The sequence below is a fragment of the Podarcis gaigeae genome (assembly GCF_964106915.1).
Source record: "Podarcis gaigeae genome assembly, chromosome: 2".
Taxonomy (NCBI): domain Eukaryota; kingdom Metazoa; phylum Chordata; class Lepidosauria; order Squamata; family Lacertidae; genus Podarcis; species Podarcis gaigeae.
The window spans coordinates 8,295,743-8,308,414 of record NC_139679.1 but is presented as its reverse complement, the minus strand read 5'-3'; the positions used below and the strand labels follow the sequence as shown (position 1 = coordinate 8,308,414).

Genomic DNA, 12,672 nt, shown 5'->3' with positions numbered 1-12,672 from the left:
GCAATTTCCATTTCTGTTTCGGACTGATTTCTCAAACACCCCTAACAGCTACAGGCTCGGTTTTTAACATGGGCAGAAGAAGAAGAAGAGTTTGGATTTGATACCCCACTTTATCACTACCAGAAGGAGTCTCAAAGCGGCTAACATTCTCCTTTCCCTTCCTCCCCCACAACAAACACTCTGTGAGGTGAGTGAGGCTGAGAGACTTCAGAGAAGTGTGACCGGCCCAAGGTCACCCAGCAGCTGCATGTGGAGGAGCGGGGAAGCGAACCCGGTTCACCAGATTACAAGTCTACTGCTCTTAACCACCACACCACACCGAGGCCCCTGAAGAACTTGCACCCCCATTTTGGACTTACGTCATGGCTCAGCATATCCTGCATGAGGGGCCGTTTGGCTTCTTCTGTGACTTGCATTTTCCCTTCGGAGTCCGAGACACTAGAAGAGAGGCAAGAGGGAGGGAGGAAGAGAGATTTGTCTGCTCTTTCGCTTCTGCGTTCAACAGATTGGCCAACTCCCCCAAACATTTCCACTAAAGTCCCCCTAAAATTTTACTCATTCCCCTTCAAGTCCCTGTCCCTCCTCAAGTGAATTCATGTTTTCATGTTCATCATTCAATAGCTGCAATGCCAACTGATGGCACATTTGTGAAGGACAGCCATCACATCAAATATCACACCCCCACATCGCAATGCTTTTTCACACATTCTGCTGCAAATCATGGAATGGTCAAGTCATTGAGTGATGAACATGTTTGCGTGAATCCACCCAAAGACTGGCCAGCACCCAAGGGGACCATCACTTATTTGCTTCAGTCAACCAGATCACATCGAGACTATTACTATTACAGTGCTTTTCAAGCTGCACTGGCTCCCGGTGGAGTACAGGGTCAGATTTAAGGTGCTGCTTTTGACCTTTAAAGCCCTTCACGGCCTAGGACCCTCGTACCTCCGGGACCGCCTCTCCTGGTATGCCCCACGGAGAGCCTCAAGGTCCATAAATAACAACACCCTAGTGGTCCCAGGCCCTAAGGAAGTTAGATTGGCTTCAACCAGAGCCAGGGCCTTTTCAACTCTGGCCCCGGCCTGGTGGAACGCTCTGCCTCATGAGACCAGGGCCCTGCAGGATCTGATTTCTTTCCGCAGGGCCTGTAAGACAGAGTTGTTCCGCCTGGCCTTTGGCTTGGAATCAATTTGATTCGCTCTCTCCCTCTCTCTCTTTTTTTCTTTTCCTTCTCCTCCTGCGATGAGGCTACATTTTAATATTTTAATGTTCCATTATTTTAATGTTGTATTTTATTTTTGTTATTAAGTTGTAATCATTCATCTTGTTTTTATTATTGCTTGTAAGCTGCTCTGAGCCCGGCCTTGGCTGGGGAGGGCGGGGTATAAAGAAAAAAAAATTATTATTATTCATAAAGACTGGTCTCAGTACCATGTTGAGGCTTTGCCTCTTCTTGTCGCTTCCGGGGGTGGGGGGGGGGCCTGCCCAGCTCTTTCCTCCCCCCCTTCCTCTGTGCATGACCCAGCAGCTTCCAAAATGTCCCCTTATCCTAGCTCTGCTAGCAGGCGGGATTTTGAAAGCAAAAGGGACAACCTTATTTTCCTTCTTTCAGTCTATTCTATGAGCACTAAATACCGTATTTTTCGCTCTATAAGACGCTTCAGACCACAAGACGCACCTAGTTTTTGGAGGAGGAAAACAAGAAGAAGAAAAAATCTGAATCTCAGAAGCCAGAACAGCAAGAGGGATCGCTGCGCAGCGAAAGCAGCAATCCCTCTTGCTGTTCTGGCTTCTGGGATAGCTGCGCAGCCTGCATTCGCTCCATAAGATGCACACACATTTCCCCTTACTTTTTAGGAGGGAAAAAGTGAGTCTTATAGAGCAAAAAATACAGTACCTCTTTCACTCCCCTGCTGCATCAGTGACAACTACCACTGAGCTTCGCATGCAAAAGGAAAGTCTTATTGACCTACCGATAGAGTGAGACGTTTGTCTTCCGCTGCTGGTCCACCACCTCATCAGGAATGGCAGGCTGGATTTCCTGCAATCTCTCCCCAAGCTCATTCTCCATCACCTTCATCAAGTCTGGACTGGCTTCTTCCACCTCGCCCTCCACCACCCCGATCTCAGCCCGGCCCCCACGCTCTCGGTCACGGATATCTTTGGCCAGAAGCATCGCCTAAGGAGCACAGGAAACAGCCCATGACCAAATTAGACCATGTAGTCCATCTAACTCAGTCTTGCCCATGCTGGAGATGTCAGAGATTGAACTCAGGGGGCCTTCCGAAATGCACGGCCCTTCCACGCTACTCATGTCTATACATGTAAACTTAGTTTTAGAAGTTTTAAACGCTCTGTGGCTCGGTTTACACCAGCGTTTCCCAAATTCCAGCTGTTGTTGGACTACAACTCCCATCATCCTTAGCTACAGGACCAGTCAGGTCAGGGATGATGGGAGTTGTAGTCCAAGACCCAAGTTTGGGAAACCCTGGTCTACACTGTTGACTCTATAGGATTTAATCTGCACATGCAATAGAATTGTTGTTATTGTTGTTAGCACATAATTACTATTACTCCTGGTGGAGTATAGGGTCAGGTTCAAGGTGCTGGTCTTGACCTTTAAAGCCCTTTGCGACTTAGGGCCCTCGTATTTACGGGACCGCCTCTCCTGGTATGCCCCGCAGAGGACCTTAAGGTCCATGAATAACCATTGTTTAGAGGTCCCGGGCCCTAAGGAAGTCAGACTATCCTCCACCAGGGCCAGGGCCGTTTCAGTGATGGCTCCGACCTGGTGGAATGCTCTGTCCTGTGAGACTAGGGCCCTTCAGGATTTATCCTCCTTCCATTGGGCCTCTAAGACAGAGCTATTCTGCCTGAATTCAGCCTGATCTCTTATTTCCCTTTTCTTCCCTCCCCCTCCCCTTTTATGAAGATTACCTGTTCTGAGACCCCACAGCTAATTCTCCCCTGGCCTCCTCACTGGCCCAAGTAGGACCAATTCAGCCAGCTAGCCCTGGTGATTATCTAATGCTTATTAGATGGATTTCCCCTAAATTGATTTCTGAACTTTGAATTTTATTGTTATTCATGTTTTTATACTGTATTTTATGCTGTTTTTACATTTAAGTGTTTTAAATTTGTTGCTAGCCGCCCTGAGCCTGGTTTTTGAACCGGGAAGGGCGGGGTATAAATAAAAATTTATTATTTATTATTACTATTCAAACTGAGCAGCCGACAACAAACAAATGCTGCCAGCCTTCTTCTTTTCCCTGCTCCTACTTTGCCTTCCTCTCAGCAAAGAAACTCTTAAAGCATCAAAAATAAATGTAAGCCTGCAAGTTTTCCCTCCATGAGTACAGTAATTGCAGCTTGATGTTGATGGTGCGGACTATGGTGATCAGCGCTGTGGCACAAAGTAAAAGGGCTAGACCAGCTTTTCTCAACCTCTCTGTGGCTCGGTCTACACCACAGTTCGCCAAACCTGGGTCTCCAGAATGTTGCTGGGGGTGGAGACGCTCCTTCAGGTATACTGCGTCGAGCCTGTTCAGGGCAGGCTTCCTCAAACTCGGCCCTCCAGATGTTTTTGGCCTACAACTCCCATCATCCCTGGCTAACAGGAACAGTGGGCAGGGATGATGAGAGTTGTAGTCGAGCAACATCTGGAGAACCAAGGCTAAGAAGGTTGGATGGTTGGATGGCGGCTAACAGATTGAGGCTGAATCCTGACAAGACAGAAGTACTGTTTTGGGGGGACAGGAGGTGGGCAGGTGTGGAGGATTCCCTGGTCCTGAATGGGGTAACTGTGCCCACGAAGGACCAGGTGCGCAGCCTGGGAGTCATTTTGGACTCACAGCTGTCCATGAACGCGCAGGTTAATTCTGTGTCCAGGGCAGCTGTTTACCAGCTCCATCTGGTAAGTAGGCTGAGACCCTATCTGCCTGCGGACTGCCTCGCCAGAGTGGTGCATGCTCTGGTTATCTCCCGCTTGGACTACTGCCATGCGCTCTATGTGGGGCTACCTTTGAAGGTGACCCGGAAACTACAACTAATCCAGAATGCGGCAGCTAGACTGGTGACTGGGAATGGCCGCCGAGACCATATAACACCAGTCTTGAAAGACCTACACTGGCTCCCAGTACATTTCTGAGCACAATTCAAAGTGCTGATGCTGACCTTTAAACGGCCTTGGCCCAGTATACCTGACAGAGAATCTCCACCCCCATCATTCTGCCTGGACACTGAGGTCCAGCGCCGAGGGCCTTCTGGCGGTTCCCTCACTGCGAGAAACCAAGTTACAGGGAACCAGGCAGAGGGCCTTCTTGGTAGTGGCACCCACTCTGTGGAACGCCCTTCCACCAGATGTCAAAGAGAACAACAACTACCAGACCTTTAGAAGGTGACCCAGAAACTACAACTAATCCAGAATGCAGCAGCTAGACCGGTGATTGGGAGTGGCCGCAGAGACCACATAACACCGGTCTTGAAAGACATACATTGGCTCCCAGTATGTTTCTGAGCACAATTCAAAGTGCTGGTGTTGACCTTTAAAGCCCTAAACAGCTTTGGCCCAGTATACCTGACAGAGAATCTCCACCCCTATCGTTCTGCCTGGACACTGAGGTCCAGCACCGAGGGCCTTCTGGCGGTTCCCTCACTGCGAGAAGCCAAGTTACAGGGAACCAGGCAGAGGGCCTTCTTGGTAGTGGCACCCACCCTGTGGAACGCCCTTCTACCAGATGTCAAAGAGAACAACAACTACCAGACCTTTAGAAGACATCCAAAGGCAGCCCTGTTTAGGGAAGCTTTTAATGTTTGATGTATTACAGTATTTTAATATTTTGTTGGAAGCTGCCCAGAGTGGCTGGGGAAGCCCAGCCAGATGGGCGGGGTATAAATAATAAATTATTATTATTATTATTATTATTATTATTATTATTATTATTAGACTGTTAAAAAAACAACACCTCCAAACCTGGTGTGCCCTCAGTCATAACCTCAAGGAAGTATAAACTTAAGACAGCGCCTCCTGCTAGAGCTCACACCTTCATACGCTCCTGCTTGTTGCTCTGTGGCCCATTCCATTGCACAATGACTTTGCCAAGGTCCAGTAGGAAAACGTCGCCGACGTTGAAGCTGTCCCAGCTCATCTCCACCTGCGAGTGTCGAAGGCAGGAGACAGGGGCAGGGAAGAGAGGGAAGCGGTGAGTTAGAGCAAGGCAACCAGAAGATGCGGGCACTTTCAGATGGGGGGGGCAGGGAGAACTCACCTCTGCAGCTATCACATTCCTCTTGCCCTTGACGTGCAACAGACGCTTGACGTTGTAGACATTGGTCTCCACGTGGTTCAGCCCAGACGCCACACCCCCTTTCTTGTAGCTGTTTGGGGGAGAGGGGTGTGAGAACTGTGCAGGCTGGGTAACAACCTGCTCCAGAGAATTAGGAATGATCACTTGTGTCTTCCGGCTATGGAAGAACTAGCAAATGATGAGCAGAGAAATATCCAACCAATGCTGTGGTAATCATTTCACTGTGGCTTCATATTTTAATCAATCAGTTAGATGTATTGATTTTAAATGTGTGCGTGTGTGTGTGTGTGTGTGTGAGAGAGAGAGAGAGAGAGAGAGAGAGAGAGAGAGAGATACAGTGGTACCTCAGTTTTCGAGCGTCTTGGAAGCCGAACGTTTTGGTTTGCAAACGCTGAAAACCTGGAAGTAAATGCTTCCGTTTTCGAATGCACCTTGGAAATCGAACGGCTTCTGCTGATTTTTTTTCAATTTTCCCATTAAATTTGCAGACCGCCCTTTGCTCCTCTGTTTTCAAACGTTTTGGAAGCTGAACGGTCTTCCGGAATGGATTACGTTCGAAAACCGAGGTACCACTGTAACACCAATCAGGGATGCCACCTTGCCCTCAGAATTGTGGGTGTCCATCACCGTAATGAGGGCTCTTCCAAAAACGCAACTCCGTGGGAAGGAGCTCAGATGTGGAGGCAGAGAGCCTCTTTCTCTGCATCTGAGCCCCCACAAAAAAAAAAAATCTGGAAAAAGGTGCCTCACCTGCTGGTTGCAGAAGGCAGAACTGGACTGCTTCTCTCTCGGATGCAGTGCCACAGAGGCTGACTGGCTGACTCTCTCTGGCTTTCTTCATTGACTTTGTGGGTGCCTGGCCCCCACAGTTATATTATTGTGGGCGCCCAAGCACCCATGGCCCCCTGGAGTTGGCTCCTATGACCCCAATTAATCATAAGGTAAAGGGAAAGGGACCCCTGACCACTAGGTCCAGTCGTGACCGACTCTGGGGTTGCGGCGCTCATCTCGCTTTATTGGCTGAGGGAGCCGGCATTTGTCCGCAGTCAGCTTCCGGATCATGTGGCCAGCATGACTAAGCCGCTTCTGGCGAACCAGAGCAGCGCACGGAAACGCCATTTACCTTCCCGCCAGAGCGGTACCTATTTATCTACTTGCACTTTGACGTGCTTTCAAACTGCTAGGTTGGCCAATTAATCATATAACATGCTTAAAAACTTGGCTATTTTTAATATACTTATAAGAACCGTGGTTGCCGGGTTCCATCTTGGAAGACACAGGAGGGAACGTGCCTATGCCAAGACCGTGGCTTCTGTGACACATCCATGCAACATCTAAAACAAAAAAGGGGGGCTTCCCTCCCCGCTTCCAAACTATTATTTTGTTCATATGCAGATTTAGGCTCCCATCCTAAGCCTGTTCTCCTGAGAGCAAGCATCACTGGGTCTTCTCTCTGAGTAAGAAAGCATAGGGTTGCACTGTCACCCCAGTTATTTCCCCCCCCCCAATGAGTAAACAATTTAAGGGGATGCGGGTGGCGCTGTGGGTTAAACCACAGAGCCTAGGACTTGCCGATCAGAAGGTCAGTAGTTTGAATCCCCGTGACGGGGTGAGCTCCCGTTGCTCAGTCCCTGCTCCTGCCAACCTAGCAGTTCAAAAGCACGTCAAAGTGCAAGTAGATAAATAGGTACTGTTCCGGCGGGAAGGTAAATGGCTTTTCCGTGCGCTGCTCTGGTTCGCCAGAAGCGGCTTAGTCATGCTGGCCACATGACCTGGAAGCTGTATGCTGGCTCCCTCGGCCAGTAAAGTGAGATGAGCGCCGCAACCCCAGAGTCGTTCACGACTGGACTTAACAGTCAGGGGTCCCTTTACCCTTTGCCTTTAAACAATTTAAGACGTCTTTATAAGATTCCTGCTGCTGCGGTAACCCGCCTAAAGGCAAGGTCCATGGAAAATGGTTGAGGCAGCAAGTTAAATGATGGGGATTTTAAGGATGCTTCGGTTTTGGCTCATACAAAAGGATTTTCTTTAAAAAGCATGAAAGGTAGGGGAAATTTCTGCGGCAACATGAAGCAAATATATGGCACTTTTCAGTAGGTAGGAACTTCAGCCCCCCAGAGACTCGGCGCTTTATCCCATCTAGTGGAGTTAATAGGTAATGCAGAGTTCTTGGTGATCAGCCCTTCCCAGACTACAGTGGTACCTCGGGTTACATACGCTTCAGGTTACAGACTCTGCTAACCCAGAAATAGTACCTTGGGTTAAGAACTTTGCTTCAGGATGAGAACAGAAATCGTGCTCTGACAGTGCGGCAGCAGCGGGAAGCCCCATTAGCTAAAGTGGTGCTTCAGGTTAAGAACAGTTTCAGACGCAAGAAAGCGAACATTCACAAACTTTTTATTGATAATAATCAGCTAAATAGTTTGAGGATTTGTAACATGCAGAAAACAGCATTCTTAGAGAAACCAAAGACGGGAACTGAGGGAAGTTGGTGGGTGGGTGGGTTTGGGGGGGTGGAGGAAAAATTGGGGGGAAAACAAGGATGACATGTTTTTGGATAATATGTCTTGTTATAATTTTGAATTAAAAAAACTAAAAACTAAAAAAAAACTAAAAAAACCCCACAAAGAACAGTTTCAGGTTAAGAACAGACCTCCGGAACAAATTGAGTACTTAACCCAAGGTACCACTGTATTTCTTTCTTTATTACATTTATATACCAACTTTATTACACTTATATGCCACCTTTTCATCCAAGGAGCTCAAGGTGGTGTAACATGGGTCTCGCCTCCCCGCTGTGTCATCACAATAAACCTGAGAGACAGTGACTGGCCCGAGGTCACCCAGTCAGCTTCTTCTTGGCAGAGTGGGGACCCAACATTTTAAGCAGGGGGGCACTTACTTCTGAAGTAGATTTGAGGAGGGGGCACATGGGGGGAGGAGAGGAAGGAGAAGCTCATTGGGCAAATGGAAATCCTTCCGTTCACTGGCGTACGAAGGGGGGGGGCAGGGGAACGCAGCGCACCGGGTACCATTTGGGGAAAGGGTGCCATCGCAGCTGCCCCCCCCCGAACGCACACCACGCCCCTGCGAGCGATGCACCACGCCCCCACAGGTGATGCGCCACGCCCTTGGAACGCACATCAGCCACGCCCCCGCCTGTTCTCCGCTCCGGGGGCTGCAGCTTGTGGCTCCGCCACTGCTTCTGCTAATGGTTGTACTTTGTCAGCCACAGTGAGAAAGCAAAGCCCATCAGCTTTCAGTGAGAAGATGCACATCAGCAGCTGCAGAACATGAGATGCCAGAGTTTGCCCCACACCGGCACCTCGGGCTCATGCACTTATGTGCATATGCTCACTAAGAAATATTCCACTAAGGGGGCTGATCCCAGGAGAAATACAGTTCTTGCAAACCATATTCGCAGAACATTAACAAGGCAACTCCCCCCAAATCCCAATACAAGGCCGATACAGTGGTACCTCGGGTTAAGTACTTAATTCGTTCTGGAGGTCCATTCTTAACCTGAAACTGTTCTTAAGCTGAAGCACCACTTTAGCTAATGGGGCCTCCTGCTGCCGCTGTGCCACCGGAGCACGATTTCTGCTCTCATCCTGAAGCAAAGTTCTTAACCTGAAGCACTATTTCTGGGTTAGCGGAGTCTGTAACCTGAAGCGTATGTAACCTGAAGCGTATGTAGCCCGAGGTACCACTGTATAGAGATGGTGGTTGATGCGGGATAGGTACAAGGAAACTACAGTGGTTAGGTAATCTTAGAGTCTGAACTTATTAGTTTTACAGGGTGGGGGAATTCCCTAAATGGTGATGCGTATGACTTCACATAAACTGAAGTAACAAGCCTGTCCTACTGTCTTTGCAAGTAAGTTGAACACAACCCATGGGCTCTTTGATTTTCTGTTGATGCTTCTTAATAACGGTATGTAAACAGCTTTGTGAGGTCTGCCTGAAAAGGTGTATATAAAGCAAGCACTATATAAAAGATGTATGGAAGTGAGAACTGGACTATAAAGAAGGCTGATCGCCGAAGAATGGATGCTTTTGAATTCTGGTGCTTGGAGGAGACTTTTGAGAGTCCCATGGACTGCAAGAAGGTCAAACCTCTCCATTCTGAAGGAAATCAGCCCTGAGTGCTCACTGGAAGGACAGATCCTGAAGCTGAGGCTCATGAGAAGAGAAGACTCCCTGGAAAAGACCCTGATGTTGGGAAAGAGAACAAGGAGAAGGGGACAACAGAGGATGAGATGGTTCGACAGTGTTCTCGAAGCTATTAACATGAGTTTGACCAAACTGCGGGAGGCAGTGGAAGACAGGCGTGCCTGGCGTGCTCTGGTCCAGGGGGTCACGAAGAGTTGGAAATCAAATCATGACAGAGGTGGTTGTCAGGATTGCCTCCACATCTGCCACGCTACTGCAAGTTGTCAAAAGCCTGAGAGTCTGTTACACAACCATCTCTTCCACGTGGAAATATCGTCGGAAGCACAACATCCACATTAGGAGGAGGCTGCTTCAAATAAGATGTAACCAGATTCTGGGAACAAGTAGCATCAGAGAATGGATCTCACTCCTTGCTTAAGAATACTCGTGGGTCATGTGGCTGAGCACCACCAGGAGACAGAATAGTAAAATGGTTTGCAGGTGCATTTGCCTAAACAAACAACATGTTGTTTGCTAAATGATAGGAAACAGACATCTTCTTTATCCACCCTCTGGCATAACTTTATTCAGAAATGCAAATTTCATTGTATGATTTGTAGATACTATTACCTGCAAATATAACACCCCATTGTTTTTAAAGCCTTGCACAAGAAGTGACCACTTTCTCCAGTTTTAAAAGAGGAGAACATCATTTTCCTGTAGATATGTCTGTCAAGAACCCCAGAGGATTTGAGGGATGGGGAAGACAAATGCTTCTCAAAATGTGTGTTGAAACACAGCGATCCTTGAAATTGGCAGCTCTCTGAATAAAACGATGCTGTTCTCCAACAAAAAGCATGTAAGAAAATGCATTTAACTGGGGCAAAGTATACGAAAATGCGGGGCGCGGGTGGTGCTGTGGTCTAAACCACAGAGCAAAGGGCTTGCCAATCAGAAGGTGGACGGTTCGAATCCCCGCGATGGGGTGAGCTCCCGTTGCTCGGTCCCAGCTCCTGCCAACCTAGCAGTTCGAAAGCACCTCAAAGTGCAAGTAGATAAATAGGTACTGCTCCTGCGGGAAGGCAAACGGCGTTTCCATGCGCTGCTCTGGTTCGCCAGAAGCGGCTTAGTCATGCTGGCCACATGACCCAGAAGCTGTACACCGACTCCCTTGGCCAATAAAGCACGATGAGCAGCGCAACCCCAGAGTCGTTTGCGACTGGACCTAACAGTCAGAGAGGTCCCTTTACCTATGCGAAAATGCACATCTTAATCAAAACAGCATACAGAGGAGCATTATTCAGGGGGGAAAGCTAATTTGACCGAATATGTATATTAGGCAAATCAGCATACAAAAGAGAAATGTGCAGTCAAATGCTTTCATTTCATGAGCACTCCCCCCCCCCCCGCCCAAATTAATGCGGATATGTGATGAAACTGAGGTTGGCAGGCTCAGGCAGCAAAACATCTTGGGGCGGCCTGGATTGACAAGAAAAGGGCTGCCTGCCGAGATTTTCCCATTCCCAATGACGGCCCCTTACTCACATGAGACCTTGCTTGAAGTAGCCCTTGAAGAGCTCAGACTCGTGGCCCTGCACCTCACGGTGCTGCACGGGAACCCCACCGAGGTAGTCGTCCAGCTGGGTGGTATAGATGGCAGCACAGCCCTGCTCATCCAGCAAGGAACGTTTGCCAATCCAGTAGTGGATGTCATAGGACAGGGCGCTGCCCGATTTACGGGTCTGCAGGAGGGACAGACGTCATTGGGATAAATAAGTGCAGTCATTGGGCCCGGAACCCCTGACTTGCACACAACAACAACCACAACAACAATAATAATTTTATTTATACCCCACCCTCCCCGGCCAGAGCCGGGCTCAGGGCGGCTAACACCAATAAAATCACAGTAAAAACATAATAGGGGGGAAAGAGAGAGGGGGAAACCAATTTAAAATACAGGTTAAAATGCAGCCTCATTTTAAAGTAGCCAATAAATCAAGACCATAAGGGGAGGGAAACATACGGGTCAGACCGAGTCCAAACCAAAGGCCAGGCGGAACAGCTCTGTCTTGCAGGCCCTGAGGAAAGATGTCAAGTCCCGCAGGGCCCTAGTCTCTTGTGAAAGAGCGTTCCACCACAATGGGGCCAGTGCTGAAAAGGCCCTGGCTCTGGTTGAAACCAATCGAACCTCCTTGAGCCTTGGGACCTCCAAAGGGTTGTTATTTGTGGACCTTAAGGTCCTCTGCAGGGCATACTAATAATAACCAAAGTCCCTGAATGACTGAGCACTGAGTTTGCTCCCAGCTTAGAATCCCAACAGCATGGTTTCCTAAACTTGGGTCTCCAGCTGTTTTTTGGACTACAACTCCCATCATCCCTAGCTAGTGGTTAGGGGTGATGAGAAATATAGTCCAACGACAGCTGAAAATCCAGGTTTGGAAAATGCTGCCCTGGAGCCATTCCACCCCAAGGCCCACCACTGCTGTTCAACCTTCGCAGCGCATCACTGTCTGCAGCCACTAGCTATGGGATTTTGTCCATAACAGAAGCTTGGAGTGACCCAGCTCATCTCCTAGGACAGCCTTCTTCAACCTTGGGTCCTCAGACGCTACAGCTTCCATCTTCCCTGACCATTGGCTAAGCTGCCTGGGGATGATGGGAGTTGTAGTCTAACAGCATCTGGGGACCCAAGCTTGAAGAACTGTGTCTTAGCAGATAAAAAGAAGAGGTCCTATTGCTGTGTAGGATGAAATATGCTGTGTCTAAATGTATTTATCACTCTCTCCAGCAGATGTCATTGCAAACATTAGGCATTCCACTTGTCCTCCCCGCCCCCCATTTAATGATCCTGGTTTCCCCCCCCCCCCCAATGTGAGGGGGCAACAGGAAAAGTCTTGCATGTTTACCCCACACTTAGGAGAAGGACTCAATGAGAGGGTGCGTGCTTTGATGGTAGAATGTTCCAAGTAACACCTTGGCACCATGTATTAGTAGGTGATGGGAAAGAGCTTTGCCTGATGCCCTGCTGATCAAAGCAGAGCAGGGATGGCACCTCCAGATGTTGTTTGACTCCAACTCCCATCAGTCCCTGACAGTATGTTTTTTTAAAAAAAATAATATTTATTAAGAGTTTAAAGATTACAAAAAGAAAAAGAATTAAACGTGACAATATAATAAAATACAAAAAACAAAGACAAAAACACTACATGAA

General features: G+C 48.4%; 1 protein-coding gene across 2 annotated transcripts in view; it reads right to left on the bottom strand.

Annotated features, from left to right (window-relative positions):
• AVIL (advillin) overlaps window positions 1-12,672 on the bottom strand; it is a 47,926-nt gene that overhangs the window by 24,238 nt on the left and 11,016 nt on the right. For both annotated transcript variants that reach the window (XM_083729381.1, XM_083729380.1), the window contains exons 4-8: window positions 11,007-11,203; window positions 5,271-5,379; window positions 5,046-5,156; window positions 1,977-2,182; window positions 360-438 (exon numbers count right to left, since the gene is read on the bottom strand). In XM_083729381.1, the coding sequence (XP_083585507.1) occupies window positions 360-438; window positions 1,977-2,182; window positions 5,046-5,156; window positions 5,271-5,379; window positions 11,007-11,203 (702 nt within the window). The remainder of the gene's footprint in view (window positions 1-359; window positions 439-1,976; window positions 2,183-5,045; window positions 5,157-5,270; window positions 5,380-11,006; window positions 11,204-12,672) is intronic.